The 17,485-nt window shown below is 44.2% G+C and overlaps 1 protein-coding gene across 1 annotated transcript in view; it reads left to right on the top strand.

Moving 5' to 3' along the window:
- LOC104035456 (amine oxidase [flavin-containing] A) overlaps positions 1 to 4,251 on the top strand; it is a 29,885-nt gene extending 25,634 nt beyond the window's left edge. The window contains 4 exon segments of the mRNA XM_075728111.1: positions 409 to 506; positions 1,958 to 2,069; positions 3,530 to 3,592; positions 4,096 to 4,251. Of these exon segments, the coding sequence (XP_075584226.1) occupies positions 409 to 506; positions 1,958 to 2,069; positions 3,530 to 3,592; positions 4,096 to 4,251 (429 nt within the window).
- The last annotated feature ends 13,234 nt before the right edge of the window (positions 4,252 to 17,485 follow it).

Raw genomic sequence — 17,485 nt, 5'->3', positions numbered from 1 at the left:
TCACCTCTGTTGTACAGTAGTTTGCTCCTTTGTTCTGGAGGATGAAGCCAAAATTCCTGGCACCTAAAATGTGTACCTAAAATTCCATGTTGTGCCATACAATCTGTACTCCCAAGGGGAGGGCAGCAGCATCTAGTACAGAAAGAAAAGAGCTGCCAGTCTCACTCTTTACAAGAGAAGAGAAGGCAGTGCGTGGTTTAATTTGTCCTGTCATTTCCCCATGGGAGGCTAGTGCTTCTGTAAAAGTGCAAAGATTTGTTTTCTGCAGATGGATAGCATTAGCCAGATGAAATGGCACTCCTTTGACAGGTATCCTTAGTCTGTTTTTTCCCCTCTTCAAAGGAAATTTGTTTTTTATTTCCAATTCCTCTGCCACTGTTTCACTCTAATGTTTGCTCATACTTACAGCCTGTGCATTATGAAGAAAAGAACTGGAGCACGGAGCAATATTCAGGGGGTTGTTACACAGCCTACTTCCCACCAGGCATAATGTATTCTTATGGAAGGTAAACCGGAGAATGCTTTTACATTTCTTAGCTCATGTGCAATGATATACCTTATACAACAAACTTATGGCATATGTAACATATTGGGGGAACACCAATTCTCTTTTTGCTTCCCTACTCCCCAGCTAACAAGGATCTTGCTATTGACTTCAGTAAGAGCAGAGTTTCTCTTTTGACTTTCAAGGAAACAAAGCACAGACACAAAGGGACCTGCTAGAGCCAGGAAACCTTTCCCTGCTGCGTTACTTACAGGATTTGCTGCTACCCAGTATTTACAATAAATCCCTTTAATGCTTTCTAAGACCTTGCGGGCACACATCTTGGACAGATGAAGAGTCTCCACTGACTGTGTAGGTGGAGCATCAAGTTCTGGTGAAGCCCATTAAGTCACATCACGAGGGGAAGACACTCTTTACATGAAAACTCATTCGCTCCTCCCACCCAGCAAAGCCTCCCATGCCTTCCCCATGCAGAATTGCTATATTCCTAAAGGAACATATTAGATAATCCTGATTAATACTAGGTATATCACTGAAAAGTGTGTGGAAGGCACAGTTCAGCACGTAATAGGAACAACCAGACAAATCTTGATCCATAGCCAAAGACCAGACAAACTGTGTAACACATTGCAGCATGAGCTCCTTAGCATGTCCATCAGGGAGTTATACCCTGTTGCCTCTGTGCCAACATGCCTGTGGGAAGAAGTCATCCCATGCACAGACTCTTCTGTAATTTATCTAAACAGTTGGGTCATGATGAGTGAGGCCTCTGACTTGGGGAAGCTGGTGTCAGGCAGACAGGGAAGACCTAATCAGGGGTTAGATGGAAGCCCTTAGAGAAAGCACATCTCTCTATGGTAAAGGGGGGCTCCTTACCTATGGCTGGGGTGACCGGGATGCTTGTGCAGCTTTGCACGGCTGAGGGGCTGGCTTATATGACCCTGTGGGGCAAATGCAACTCCCTGAATGCAGAGGCCTTCAGCTGCCTTCCCCTTTTGGCAGGTCTTGCGGCCAGGCAAGTCCAACCTCCAAACAGAAGCTGGTATTAGTGACCCGTCACTGCAAAAACATCATTCACATCCCATTGTAATGGCAGGATAACAACAAAGCTGCCATGCAGAAGGCATAAATCTGTCAGCTGCGCTGCATTTCTGGAGGCTGTTAGGATTATCACTTATCCCAGTACTAAAATAAGGCTTGTATTATTTTGCACGGAAGCTGGGCATGCTGATTTATGCCTTGGATTTTCTTTCTCTCAGATCTTGAGTTCTGTGTACAGAAGCAGGTGGGTGGTTCTGCAGGGGCAGCTTGTTGCACCGTGCTCCCCAGCCCAGGTCTGCAGGAATTCTGGAGAACTGAAGTTGAGCACTCCATCAAAGCCCGTAAATTGCCTTTAGAAGGATCATCGCCTTCCTGTTACTTGTCATCTGACATTCTCCATTTGTTTTGAAGGATCATTCGCCAGCCTGTTGACAGAATCTACTTTGCTGGCACAGAGACAGCTACCCAATGGAGTGGATACATGGAGGGGGCCGTACAGGCGGGAGAGAGAGCAGCCAGAGAGGTACAGACTGTTGGTTTGCTTTCAACATCTCTGTTAAAAGGTTAAAAAGGATTAACTACAGCTCAGAGGGTCTGATTTTGTGCATCACACCCTGTAATTGTGCAGAGGCTCCTGAAATTGATGGGGAGGAATCCCAGAAGAGGATGTGAACCAAAGCCTTTTTTTTTTTTAAACTTTACTTAGTTTGCTGTTGAATAAAGTGAGGCCAAGAATCTCACCCAAATCAGAACATTATGCAGTGTGTTGCTGCACTGGAGACTTAAAACGAAGTTCATGCTGTATACCTCATGTCTAAAGGAAAAATCCCATCAGCCTGATGCTGCCCTTAGATACACTACCACAATATCTAACAAACTAGTCACTGTATGTTTTAAAAGTAATTTAAGTCATTACAAATGCTTGCAGCTATTTCCTATGCAGCAATCTGGAAATCTGAGCTTTGTTCTTATTTTTGATCTTTCCCTTCTGCTTCTCCTTTTACGAGAGAGTACTGTTAGCTCAGCTTTATCAATTTGGAATGGGCAGCTCTGATAATGTCTAAATCTGCTCAGAATGACATGCATTGGGCTGGGTTCCCAGGCACAACGAAATGCCTTTACAACAGTCTGGAGGGAGGGAAAAAAACCATTAAAGGGTGTACATTACAGTTACCACTGCTGTATGGCAGAGCCACGGAGCTGTTACTTAAGGGAAAATCAGCCCTTTGCTTCCGTTTGACAGAACAGCATATTTGCCTTATAATCCTCATTACTTGCTCTGTTTCCAGTCACATAATTTCCCTACCTGTGAGTAGTAGTTATAAAGACAGTTAGCTGTCTCTTCTGGAGACATTCATTTGCCCCGAGAACCTCGATTGTTACAATCAGTTTATTCTCAAGAAAAATCCTCAGTGAGCTTTGTACTGCCTCAGTAGCCAAGAGATAACTTTGTAATTGTATGCTTTGAAAACCCTAGAGTTGTATCTCTCCTCTTTCTAGTTTGTGACCCAAGCAGCAACACTCCTAACAGGTTTTGCATCTTGAGTGCATGGCAGTAACCTCACCTTGCTATTTCTCAAACTGTCATGTGAAAAAGCATTTTTACTTGCACTCAGAAAAAAATTGAAAATAAACGTCTGGAGAAGCTGTAGTTTGTGTGGATTTCTGAGTGAAGTCCTACTTTTTACAAATGACTCTCTAAAACTGTTCTTTTATCCTTAAAACACTGTTTAGGCACGCTACCGTTTGATGACCAGCTGTCATATATTTACACAAACTACCAAAACTGCCTCCCTCTTCTCTCCTTGCTGATATAAACAGAGAAATCACTATACGTTTTCTGGTTCAAGCCACTTTCAGCTAGTCATAGTTATGTCTTTTATCAATGTCACCTTGCTCTGACTTGATCTGCTTTTCCAAAACTGAAAGTAGCACCGTTTTTAATTTTTTTCCTCATGTGGTACAAATAATTTTTTCTTCTAGATATTGCACAGTATGGGGAGGATCTCGGAGAATGAAATTTGGATGCCAGAGCCAGAGTCAAAGGTAAGCTGGGCTTTCTCATTGTCACCTGGTCAGGCACATACCCCTCGGTCAGGCTGTGGTCCCTGTTTTGGCAATTCCTATGGGGCCTGCCCCTGGGCGAGGTTTTGTTTACCTCACATGCTGATGCTATTCATTTTTTTGACTTGTCTGAGGAATATTGTTACCCCTCTCTGAGGGGTGGATGGCCAAGAGCCAGGGACAAAGATCTCGGAGCCTGGGGGACTGCAAAATGCAGGAAATCAGCCTCGTTCTGCCCAGTCCCAGGCCATGGTTTTAAGCCAAATATAACCTCCTTCCAGTCACAAGTAACTCCACCTTCACTGTCCTGTGACTGTTCGGGGTGACAGAAAATACACATTTCACAGCCCTGACCCTCCTTCCCACCCCCAATCTGGTCCTCGGGAAAACCTGTGATCTCCCCAGCCTAGCGGGGGACATTTGCTGCCTCCGCACTCTCACGATGAGGGAGACCCTGCGGTGGTACCATCTCCTCTCTCCCCCAGGATGTCCCAGCCCGACCATTCAACACCAGCTTCTGGGAGAGGAACATGCCGTCCGTGCCAGGACTGCTGTGCCTGCTTAGCTCTACCGTGTGTTTCACCTCTGTGGCTGCTGTGGGGCTGTTTGCCTATAAAAAGGGACTACTATTTCGAAACTAGTGGAGACCACATGTCCAGTGGAAGCTGCATACTCCTTCTTCTTCCCTTTTACCAGATGTGTGTTATTTTGGAGACAAGTGGCACGGACAACTGGAAAGGGCAAAAGTTGTTCTCCTTGTGATGTTTCTTTTTAGTACCATAATTAATGCATCAAATCTACTGCAGTTGCTACCAGCGAAACAGAAATAAATCAACTATGGGGGTGTTTTTTCAAATTTGCCTTTTCCTTATCCATTTGTTTTGATTGGACATGATAATATCGATGGTATATTCCTAACACAGGAAAGACAAAATGCAGATCACACCTTTCCTGAAAGGCAAAGAGGCCTTGGAGAACGTATTCGTTTCCACTTGCTGCTTTTTTTTTTACCACATGAGATAATAAATACCCTTACATAGCAGCTCAGAATATCCGAGGTTATTCCTATAACATCCCTGCCGCACAGAAGAGATTAGCATGCCAATCAGATGTAGAACTGCCAAATTAATTTTCAAATGCATTTGATTAATTTTTAATCATCACAACGTGAAACTTAACCACAAGCTGGTTGAAAAGAGGGGATTAGCGTGAAGCGGCTCGCTAAAAGGCGAGAGAGGAAGCACGAGTGGACTTTATTCTGCCCGCTACCGAGCAAACATCCGCACTTACCTGTCGTGCAGGGTGCCTGTGTCGGTGTGGCACGGCCACGGCACGCTCTGGGTTGCTTCCTGGCCCAAGAGCATCTGATCCAGCCTGGCCATTCGCTGTTGAAGCGGAGTGAAATGAGTTAGCAAAGTTAAAGCCCCTCCAACTTGCAGCAGATGCTAGCTGTTATTTTCCGAATGGCAGCAGCTTCCTGGCTCCCTGTCAATTTGCTGCCCTTCATTTTGCTTGTAATCTGTACCGCCTTCCTCCAATAAGGAGAAATATATTTGGGCTTTGAATTACTGTCTTGTAAATTACAGTAATTGGATGCATCTGCCTGTTCCGCTCTTATTATCTACATGACACACTTAAAATAATCACTTTAGTGTTTAACTGAAGTCTGGAATATATGTTTCACAACATACCATCATTATGCAGTCTTTTTGCCATGAAATGTGAGCATTGTATGTGTCCGTGAACTCAAGTGTCATTCCACATGGGTGAAATGTGCCTTTCAATAGTCCTGAAACCTTGATAAAAGGAGCTCTTCTATAAACTTTTCTTCAGATTCTTTCTCGTGTCATTTTTTTGTGAGTTTATGGAAGGTGATGTTTCTCTGCACCAGTGTTAAATCACTAGGCACATCACATGCAGCAGCCACCGAACCCTTGCTCTGCTCGATATGATCCATATGTATACACCAACAGAAATACCTGTCTACCCAAGGTGACTTCACTCCTGGCCTCTGCTTCCACCACATTCGTGTGTCCTCTCACTTTTTTGTACAAAAGCCTTGTAGACGCCGTAAGTGCGGACCAATCTCAGCCTAGGTGCCGGTGGGCTCCAAACCAGAAGCCCTTTCCAGGGGGAAGGAGTGCTTCAGGCAGCCCCTTGCCATCAGATGTGAGCGGGTGCTCACGGTGCCAGCGTTAAGCACTGCCCAGAAAAGGTTGTACAGACACCGCATGTCTCCTGAGCTACTTTGTTCATCGTTCGCAGCCATTCTGTGGGAGGATCAGCCAGCCGCTACCAATTTCTCTGGGGGGAAAAAAACCTGAGCAGATTATTTATGAGAAGACTATCTACATTTTCAGCTTTCCCATCTACCTTGAACTCACACATGCACTTCAAATTATCCACACTGGAAAGGAGAGAATAGTCTCAGTAGGAAGCAGTAATGTTGGATTTTGAACACACTAAACTGTAGTATTAGATGCTTATTTAAAGGATTTTTGACAGGTCGTTTGACAGGTCAGTTTACCATCCACCTTAGGAACATTTTAATGGGGGAAAAAGTGACTAACGTGAATTGCTGTTTGACTGGAGGGTTCCCTGCAGACTTTCTCCCCAGCTCCAGCCATGACCAAGCAGGGATTCCTGTGCACTAGGACTAGCCCCTGCGTGCAGCCTGGCACAGCCACAGTGCCCGCCTGAGGGCTCCGGGTGGGAGCACAGGCTCGCTCCTGACAAGCCTTTTGTGGCGTGAAACGGTTCTGCACCGGTACACACATCCCCTGGGGGGATATTTCCACTGCCTGAAAAACACTGTCTGTATCTGTTCAAAAATACTCATCCATACATGTGTTTGTGGCAGTTAGAGCTGTTCATTGTTGTGCTGACTTTATCCCTGGAAGTGTTCAAAAAACGGGTAGATGTGGCACTTCGGGATATGGTTTAGTCTAGTCTACCCTTGATTGGTTTAGGTGGGCTTGGTAGTGTAGGTTAATGGTTGGACTGGATGATCTTAAAGGTCTTTTCCAACCTAGACGATTCTATGATTCTATGATTCTATGACTTTAAACTTGACATGTGAATTCCACACACAAAAGGTGTGAGCATGCAAAAGGGACCCCAAATCATCTGGGATACACCCATGGGCTGACACCATCCACCTTTGCTTTTTACCTTATCCACACACATTTCTATTGTAATTTGAAATGCAAGTTCAATTCAGCTGAACTAGTCTCACACTGTTAAACAGGGCCAGGTACAACGTTCCCCACTTCTTAGGGAAAAAGCACGTCTCACTGCTCTTGGAGTGGTAAGCAGCAAATGAAATGAAAGAGGTTGATTAAAATTGGCATTTCTGAAACTCCTGCAGCTCCCAGGCACCACGCTGCTGCAGAGAAAGGGCAGCGTTTGTCAGAGATTATAGACCAGTTTCTATCCTGCTTTAATGCCCTTTCTGACAATCGGAACAATTTCCCTGTTTAAACATTAAACATTTAGCTTAAATATTAAACAGCCAGGCATCCTTCTTAAACCAATTTTGAAACAGAATGGGACTGCGTTTATCACTGCTGACAACTCTCCAAGCGAGCTGCTGCTGTTATTAAAACCGTGAGGCTGAAGCACCGTGGAAACACCTCTTTCTGCTGGGGACCAAGCGGAGTCCTCACCCGGGCTGTGGAGTGGGAAGGCCTTTGGTGACCTTCCCTGCCCAGGGGTGCTCAGCGCCCCAGTTTTTGGAGGAAGAGCCCTGCACTCCCTTGGCGGAGGTGGGAGATGCTCTGTTGTCTCGAAGTATGGGGTGAGACAGGAGAGGCCAAGGTCTGCACCAAGTCCATCAGCACCAGGGTGGGAACTGAATTGCACTGGGATGCCTGGGAAACGGGAAAGCCTCATGTGAAAAGGCTGCTGTTTGGTGCTTGGGAATAAAGCACAGACCAGAGCAAGCACTGGCAAAAGGAGAAGCAGAGGGGAAAGAGAGAGAAAAAAAATAGACTAATCCTCCATACTAGCAGTGAAATAAGAAGCACCACGGAGCAGATAGATCAGGCGGTCCAAAATAAGCAAGCGGAGATGATGCATGTGAGAGAACCTGACTCGTTTTTAATTAAATTGCTGGTTTTGCTTACAGATACCACAGCAGCTGTGCCCAAGCCCCTCACAGCATGTCACATAATTAGCCTTTCAGCACCTTTGAGAGCCACAGAAATTGGCACCAGGGATGGAAAAACACTGCCGTGAGACTCATGCTTCTTGCCTCCCAGTTTGGCTGCCCTTTCCCTGGCTGCCATCGATGACCGCATGGGAATGGGGACCTCGAAACAGGACAGGCTGCTGGGCTATCAGGAGCTGGACGGGCAGGAGGTGTGGGAGGGGAGCCGCTGGCTGGCTTTTTTGCACCCCCAGCCCAGCGAGGTTTTCCTTCCCTCAACACCTGCCCGTCACGCAACCTCCGAAATGCCCAGCGCAGGAACTGACAACCCAAACCCCTCTGGTTGGAAACCCATCATGTGAGAGGTCTGGGAAGGGGCCACCGTCACGAAGATGAAGCGCCGGGTTGCAGGGTCTGCATGCTTTGGCGCAGTGGACCTGAGCCTCCCCTGGGTCAGGCAGCATCCCTCCAGCCACGCTCCTCGCACGGAGCAAGGGGGAGGTCTGACCACATTCACCCGGGGTGCTAAAGGCACATCCAGCCTCAAAAGCCACTTGGGGCAAGCAAGTGGTTGCAGCCTGGTGTCCTCGATAGTTGTTCACCAGCAATACTTTCCTGTCCATGTTTGATCCAGCCTCTGGTTGCATGTTGTTTGGTCTCTTTTCCCAGGATGAAACATAGCCGCAACCACAGGCACAAATTAGCATTATATATCAGAACAAAAATGCCACCCAGGGGGAGGCGTCGATGTTGCGCAGTCTGATAGGTGGTAACGTGCAGGTTTCCCACCAGTTGGTTCTCACATCCTATTGACCACGTTCTGCTGCCTGACAGCAAGGGCTTTCCCTGGCCAGAAGCCACGCCGGGAACAAGCTGGAGGGTGTTCAGAGCTCAGCTCCCAGTTCCTGACAGCAGCATCATGAAATAGAAAAATGGACAAATCCAGAGTGCTCTTCTCTGGGAACATGATTTTGGTTGTTTCTCTTCTTTTCCTTTTGGCCTGTTTCTCTTCCACGGAACAGTTGGAAACAAACAATTTTGCTTCGTAAATGGTGCCTGCAACAGTTGCTTTCCACACACATGCACATACACAGAGAAAGCAAATTTCATCGTGGTGAAAATCCAGAAGGGGAAATTAAATGTGGTCTTTGTTAGGAACTGTAACTTTTTCTTTTCCCACTTAGCTCCTGCACTTGGCAATCAATGCTTTGGGCTCCAGTTGCAATTCCTGTTCTGCTCTTTATTTGTAGTGCTTGGCTTCCCAGTTTCTGTTCTCTGTTTCTTGCTCTCTTCGGGGCTTTTTTGGGACTCATCTTACATAGCAGAGCCAGAATAACCCAGGACACAAAGGAGGACCAGGGAGAAAAAGTTTTCCAAGTGCAAGTACATTACTTACGAGAAGAAAGGGAAGCTTTAGCAGAGCAATGCTGGCCGCTTGCTGGGTGCCAGAGGAGGTCAGCAGTGTCCGCAAGATGCCCGTCTCCTCTTCCAGGGGTCCTAGGAAATGTGATGTGTCCCAGCCTATAACCAGGAACGGAGCAGACAGAGGTGTGAGTCTGCACTGCCTGTGACCTTATCAAGCACAAGACAATATAAGACAGACGTCCTTTGCCGTCCCTGTCTTCACACCGTTATTCTTTCTCTGTGAAATGTAACTGTGAGCTCCACTGCCACTCATGGTGCAGCAAGACAGCTTACACTCAGGACAGGGTTGAAAATGAAGCAAAGGACATAGTTACCATTTGTGCTGGGCTTTGGACTTCCATGGCCAGACCATTCATACTCCTTGGATTATAGCCTGAGCACCATCATTTTCATCAAAATACTGGTTAAATCCAGGATGTCCGGCCAAATTACAAAAGGCAGAGCCTAGCATTTGGTGGGAACACTGCTGTCAGCAGACACCAGCTGCAGACAGCTGTGCTGAAGTGTAGCCGGCTACCCATCTGCTGCACAGCGGCGCGGCACAGCGGGGCTCAAGGCTGAAATAAAGGCTGCCATCTTCTGGCTACGTAGTAGCAGTATTTTATCACCTCGCAAACAAAAGCCTGGCAAAAGCTTAACGCTTTGATTTGCAGAAAGGTCTCGGGGGATATTTCTGCACCGGTCCTGCTGGGTACCCAAAATATCAAACTCTGGAATGGAGGCACATGAAAGGAAAGGGATGCAAGTCCCCAGCTTCAAGCCCCAGTTCTCACCCGCCTCCGAGCTCCGATATGCCACATTGGAAGAAGCAGAGAAAGGCAGGCTCCATCCCTGCAGCCTCTGCTTCCCAGCACTAGCCAGTCCCTGGCAGAAATCAGGGCGATGAAACAGCTGCTGCACCACCCCTCTGCCCTCTGCACTGCAAGACTTCCTCTGAAGTCTTAAGTCTTAAGCTTAATTCTTTTCTGCTTCTTGGCAGCATGAAGGAGCTGGGAGAAAAGTGTAAGCACAGATCCTAAATTCACCCGAACACTCCCCTCCTCTGAGAAGGGGGTTTCTTTGGGGGCAGTTTGCTTTATGGGTATAGATAGAGGTTCTCAAATATGCAACCTCTGAAAAAGCACTCTGGCCAAACTCCAGCTCATAAAGAAATGATTGGGAAATAACATCGTTTCTAATTTAGTTTAATATTCTCATTTCACTTTGGGCTGAATTGGCAAGTGGAGGCTGGAGTAACATCTCCCCTTGATTTTGATTAAGTGCAAGCATGCATTTCAATTGTTTAAGATAATGACTGCACAGCCCGATGGGACATCTCACTGCCTCAGACCTGGCATAGAAGTTTCCACATCTGAAATTATAATGTAATTTCTGCTAAATGCAACACTGCTGTGCAAAGTGTTTTCTTACAACTTGGAGCATATGCAAATTGGGAGTGAACAGCCTGAGAGCTGACAAGGATGCCTCACTGCATTATTAATATGCTTCCTTTTTCCCCCTCCTTCCCATGCAAGCATCAGAGCATATTCAAGTGCAGTGTTGAATCCCATCGGACGGCAGTGTAGGAGCAAATCGAGCCATTTGACAAACCCAATCAGCCAAAGGCTGGTGTTTCTGCTGGGTACCGCTTCCTCGAGCGCTTCTTCAACAAGTCTCTGCTGTGGTAGGGAAATGGCACTCGATGAGACCCCCCCTGCCAAAGTTACTACTGGTGTTCAATGACTTTATGCCCTTGGGTAGGTGAGGCTTGTCTGTATTTGCTCAGACCCATTCTGCTGTAGGTCAGATGAACACATTGCTTGGATTTGGATGAGGCTTTTTCCCCCCTTGAAGTGGCAGGGGGATGGAGTCTGCAGAACCTGTAGATGACAGAGTAAACGGAGCTGGATGGATATTGATTATTTCATTAGGGCTGTTTCGCTAAGGAGTGATTGTAAAAATTGCTAACAGAAAATTCCCTGTGCACATAGCAAAAACCAACCGTGGGTGAAAGCTAATAACCCTTTACTTCTAAATTAGAAAAGCTACCTCTCACATCCTGTCAAACCACAGAGTGAGACTGTCTTTGACCCATAATGGAGGTAAAAACTCAAAACAACTTTGTTTGCCTCTTTCAGCAAGGCCAGGAAGAACGGAAAATTGGGATGAGCTAGCATGGCACTGCATAAAGACCCAGTGGACAAAACCCTTAATGTGCGTTTCACAGCTTATCACACCTATTTAAAATTCATCTTTGAGCTTTTTCTAGGCTAGCTTCAGAATAGCTTATTGCTACTGACTGCACAAATCACGCAAACTAAAGTCAATTTACAAACCCTCTTACTTAGGTGTATTTTTTTTGACAGCTTAACTTGGCACTCAGCTGCTAACCAAAAGCTTTTCTAGCAAACACCGCTAATATTCTAACTTCCTAGAATATCATGCCTTTGTTTTTCTTTCCACTGACCAACAAAATCATTGTATAGCCTGCCTGCACAAAGAACAGCTATGTATTAACATACTACCTGTGCAGCTACCTAGTAACATGCAATTTATTAACTTGCGTCATGTTAGATTCACAGAGTCTACATTATCCCTGTTTGCATTTCTCCAAAGCTAAATATCTCAAGGAAGCATTTAAGTACCTAATTGCCATCAGCAGTTGGTGGGAGGTAGAAGCTGCTTAGTTCGGTATCCAAAGCGTGTCTGTGCACCTGTGCAGGGCTGGTTTTGGACACATGGCCTCTGGAAGAGCTGCTGCCTTTTGGAGCAGCAGCTGGAGGCTGGACGAGGTGCCCTCAGATGTCTGAAAAGCACAAGGCAACTGTGTTTTGGCTCCTGAATTGCTCTCTGGGTGGGTAAACATCATGTGCTCTTTGAAAACATCTAACCTTGTCATTAATGTCTTTGCAGAACAAGCGGAACACATGCATTAGATATGAGTTAATCCCATCTATTTGAAACACGTAACTGAGATACTGAAGTTAGAAACCCCATCAATTTAGGTATCCTCCTACACGGAGAGTGAGAGAGGAGGACGTGTCCGTAGGACTCCTCCAGTCCTGCATGGGCTGAACCACCAAGGCGAGGAGCCCCTCTCCCCGCTCCCCGCACAGAGGAGGACCAGCCAGACAAGAACTGTGTCTCAGCGCCCCTGTTGCCCCTCAAACGAGGTGGCAAAAACTTGGGCCTTAATGCATCGGTCTAAATTAAACAGAAACCCTCCCCGTTTCCAGTAGATACCAAACCGTATCTTGGTTCTGTACAATCTGAAGCCAGTTTTGCCTTTCAGTCTCGGATGCTTTTTTTCTGAGGCAACTCTACAGGCCCAAGGGGAACTTATCCTGCCTTGAGCCAGAAGACAAAACTTGTCAGTCCCTCAAACATGTCTGGATTTGCTTCAGATGAGTAGATTGGTATAATTATACAAAATGAGAGGAAAAAATGATCCTCAGTTCTCATACTAGAAGTGAGTTTTGTATGATTTAGCCAAATAATTTGCAAACATGCCCTATCCTCTCCTAAACAATGAGTGGGATTTCTAATTGGTTTCTCAGGAAATCATATTAGTATCTTCTATAATGTCATACAAAATGCATTTCTTCTGTATTAATCTGTCCAAATTAATTTTCTGGATGCTGGACTGCTGGAAATAATGAAGTGCCCCCTGGCTGACACAGTCTCTTTGACATGCACACCGAAAGCTTTGTAAATAAATAAGTAAAATATTATTATTATTATCATTATTATTAATAATACTAATAATACCACCATTTCACTACCTCCTTTGGGATGCCACAGGATATGTCTGAACAAAGGGTTAAAGAGGTAGTTCAAACCTGACCCAAGGCAGCAATGTTTGAATTATAACCATTTGAGAGCGGCTTTGAGGGCCTGTGAAATGCATTGCTGGTTCCCGTACGTTTCTTAGGGGACAGATGCTTTATAGAGCATACAAAGGATTAGATGAGGATATTTGCTTTCATGGTATTTGTGTTCCTTTATAACTTGTAAGTAATACTGAAAGTTAAGCCTATACAAAGAGCGCTGCATGCTTTTGACATATTTTTCACATGGATGGTTATGCTTTTTCCAGTATTCATAGACTACGAGTTTGTGGAACACAGGTCCCTTCCCAAGGCCAAATTTGTTTTTCAGTTACATTATCTCTCTAGCACCGACACTGAGCTGCTGGATGAAATTAAGCCAGTGATTTTTGTCTCTCTTTTCTTCCAGGTTTTTTATGTTTACACAACACAGTATTTGATACCAGGTCTGTTTCTTCCCATGTTCAGTTACAGCCACATACCACCTGCCCTTGACTCTTATAAGCAGCTATGAAACGTGCCCCTGTCCATACGTGTTCTGGTAAACAAGGTGCTGTGAGAGAGGTATGTTCATGATGGGGATACTCCAAATCCACCTACAGCAATAAAAACTAATTCTTAAGTGTAGGACAGTTGATCATCTATATGTTAGGAAGAATTATTGCCAAATGTAGTTTGACAGTTTTGGTGTTTGTTTTTCTGGGGGGCTGGAGGGTTTTTTGGCTTATTTGGGGTTTGTTCAGTTTTTTTATCCTTCTCTCCTTCTTTACAGAGCTTTCTTTACTGAGAAAAGCTGAAGATACCTCATTGGCTTCAGTATGAAATGCAAAATGTTGTGTTACTAAGTAATACCTACCATCACAACCATGTCAAAAGGGGCTTCCACAAAAGAAAAGCCTTAAACAGTAAATGTGACATGACAATATTTATTGATTCTAATTAAGGTTAAAAAAAGTTCACAACTGTCAGATAAAAATACCTGCAGAGCCTATTGAAAAGGGAACTTAAGAAGGAAACCAAGGGAGACAGTCACCACAGAGGCACTTGAGAAAATGCTACAGTTATAAAAGGCACAAATTCATCACACACACAGCATATATATTCCTGCAAAGTGAAGTCACTCTTTTTTCCCAAAACACAGAGGCAGGCATCACTGAACACTGACCTGTACATGACCACAGGAGACACGCTATAAGCGGCAGTCTATGACAACGCCTAAACGATTTGACTGTAAAGATACTTTGAAAGCAAGACTGCTTTGGCCATCTCATTTTTATCTCTATTGAAGAACAGATTGTAAGATCAAGGTGATCTTAAGGTGGTGGAGATGGGAGAGGGAATGTTAGTCCATTTAAACGCACGTCAGGTTTATTTGTGAGCGTTTGTAATCTGCAATTTAAGTGGGTTTGCTTCTTGCCTGAGAGCAGTGGCAGATCTGTTGTCATTTAATCCTGGCTCCCTTTTGCATCCGAGTACTTTTGGAGGACATACAATTCCTTCTTCCTCAACAATATTCTTCATGTCTCAAAAAAAAAAAAAATCTTAAAATTTCTGCACTTCTGTGAAACAATAGTCCCACTGAGGGGACAGGAAGATTACTTTAATAGAAGTCCCTAGCTTCTCCTCCAGGCCTTGAGTTTCAGTGATGGACATTGCTCAGACATATACTTCATTGTCTTTAATGTCTTTGTTGTACTGACAGCAGATGTGCTATTTGGAATCAAGATCTGCAATGAGAAAAAAAAAAATACACTAGTTAAAGGAAAGACAAGGGGCTCCCTCACATTGCTCACTTCCTTGTTATTGTTGAGTAGTTTATACAATTAGCTTTCAAGTACTTTGGTTAACACAGATTTTCATGCCATGACCTGACATCCTCTGCAATATACAGTTGCTATCAGAACAGTGTACAAGCAAGTAAACCTTTTTTTTTTTTTTCAAACTCTTAAGAGCCTTACAAAATACGCGTGATAACACAAATCGGTTCATAAGAGACAAATACAATTATTTCCATGGTTGTTCCTATAATACATTTTACAAATCTGGTAAACTGCTGGAACTTTCATGATAGCAGATTTCTCATCAAATGTGTTAATAAATTAAGAATATAGCATGACTGGTTACCCCTTAAACCAGACTTCATTCCTCTCTTTAAAGGGTTGGCACAAAGGAATTTTAAAAACGTAGGCCAGTGCTAACAGTCCCCTCTACCTGTGGGGAAGCAACTTGATTCTCTACCTACATTAGTCAACTTTCTCATCACACTGGCACACACATGCACAAAGTGCCACATATTCCTTTTATGTAGAAGATGTTGAGAAAACAGCAGCAAATCCTTCTTTTTAATCCCATAGTGGCGATAAGCTCCACAGCAAGACACCGCTGTAAAGACAAAGAGAGCATTCCTAATGCTTTGGCAGTCTGGCCCGGAGAAGACAAAGACTTTTGAGTGCTAATACAGATGTTGCAATTCAGACCTCCCAGCTCCATCAGATTTGGCTAGAAATCTCAGGGGATCAAAAATTAATCTGAGATTTCAAGTCACACCTACTTTTAGTTGTGGCAGAATAACATGAGAAATGATTTGTGGGGTTTTTTTTTCCCATTGTTGTTTCACTTTGAAACTAAGAATAAGAATGGTTTACAACTATATACACTTTTTTTTTTTTTTTTTTTAAATTAACCAACCTCATGAAAAGCTTTGGTTATGATTCAGTTCAGTTCTAACTGTACCTCAATTCTGTTTTTCCTTGGATTTTCTGCCCCTGTGGCATACGATTTTCTTGTTAGACTGGGAAAAACCTCTGCCAGATTCAGGAGCAAAGGAGAGAGATACATTTTGGACATGAATAAAACCAATTTATCCTCATTAGTATCATGGATCTGCTCCCCTTTTACAGACCTGCAGAGTATTTCTAGGGCAGAAGCAGGACGTGAATTCTAAGCAGTTTTGGCAGAGAAATCATCTGCAAATGCAGCATTTCTTTCTATGTTAAGTATGTATTCACTGTCTAGCACTTAAAAATATTGGGCCAAGACTTTAAAAATGTCTTCCCAAATTTAGGTTCCTATATGTATTTCTGGCCTGAGAATTGTCTGAGTTGCAAAAGCTCTGAACTTACACAGTTCCGATTCAGCTTTCAGTTCCTAATTCATTTAGTAAATAAATCACATGGAGAGAAAGCCACGTAGAAGCACTCCGTGGTAGACAAATGTCCCAGCCAATTAGTGCTCTGTGTGATACAATGAGAGAGGCCATATGTACATTGCTGCACTGTTCTTCTGACTTTAAGATCTTTATGTCTGAAAAGTTCCCCTATGCATGTTAAAAGGCTGTTATGAGGATATTCATTTGTGATAAAATCCAAGCTGCTGCTACAAGACTTTTAACTGGCACATCAAGTTAAAAAGAATGTAACCTAAGGGCCAGAAACTGATGCACTGCTCACAAAATATTACAGCTTTATAAGTAGTTCAGTGGATTTCCATGGGACTATTTGGAGAATGAAGTACTACTCTGCACAAGCAAGATCAGATGCTAGCCCAAAAAGTCTGCCTGAGACTGGTGATACAGTTCCTCTACCGTCTGCTCACACTAGTTGCAGAATATATTATTATACTTCCCTCCACGGCTTTTTACTGCAATGTAATTTTTTTACATATAAATTGGCACGGATTGAAGGGAGGAGTGCAGCAAACAGGCTCAGAAAAATTCCAGACATCTCAAACTTCATGTGCACCAAATCCTGTTCTCAGTTATACCCGTGTCTTCCTGTTTTGTGTTGTGCAGAAATACCTAGAACAAGGTACCGTTGTGTTGACAGGTAGGCACCTAAGGTTTTGGTGGTTGGGGTTTTTTGTTTCTTTCCCCCTCTTCTTTTTTTCTTTTCTTTTTTTTACATTGTTTGAGAGGTACCAAGCTAGGGAGGGCAGAAGCACTTGCATGTGACAAGACTCTTATCCATGGTTCTCTTTGATCTCTCTATCAGTTAGATCCTTGATTAGTTACCAAAAGAGCACAGTCAGTACAACACAGCACAGCAGGCAGAAGTGGAAGTACTAATCCCATCAATATGGTTGTTAGGAGAGACTGAAGCTCAATCAGCTACGCTGTGTTCAGCATGAAGCAAATGTTGGGGGGGCAGTTGGGTTTTTTGTTTTGTTTTGTTTGTTTTTTTAATGCTATCGCTACATTTTCAAGCCCATTGTGCCCTACCAGGCAAGAGACAGCCTCAAGGTATTCAAAGTATAAATTTAAAGTAGATGGAAAAAAAGGAAGGAGATAAGAAAAAATATGTAAGAGTTTTTTATGGATGGCTTTACAACTTCCTGGGGTAGGCAGAGGTTAATTTGTTCTCTTGCTATCTTGCAGCAACTTAGGGAGCTAAAAGAGGACCCTGGAGGCAAAGAGATGTCAGACAGGGTGAAAAAGGTTCAAAAAGTTGCGTCTGTACATTAGCACAAGGTTCCCCATTCACACTCAGGCCCAACAGCCTG

The sequence above is a fragment of the Pelecanus crispus genome, chromosome 1 (genome assembly GCF_030463565.1).
Source record: "Pelecanus crispus isolate bPelCri1 chromosome 1, bPelCri1.pri, whole genome shotgun sequence".
NCBI classification, from domain to species: Eukaryota; Metazoa; Chordata; class Aves; order Pelecaniformes; family Pelecanidae; genus Pelecanus; species Pelecanus crispus.
The sequence above is the reverse complement of the archived record's forward strand: the minus strand, read 5'-3'. Positions and strand labels throughout refer to the sequence as shown.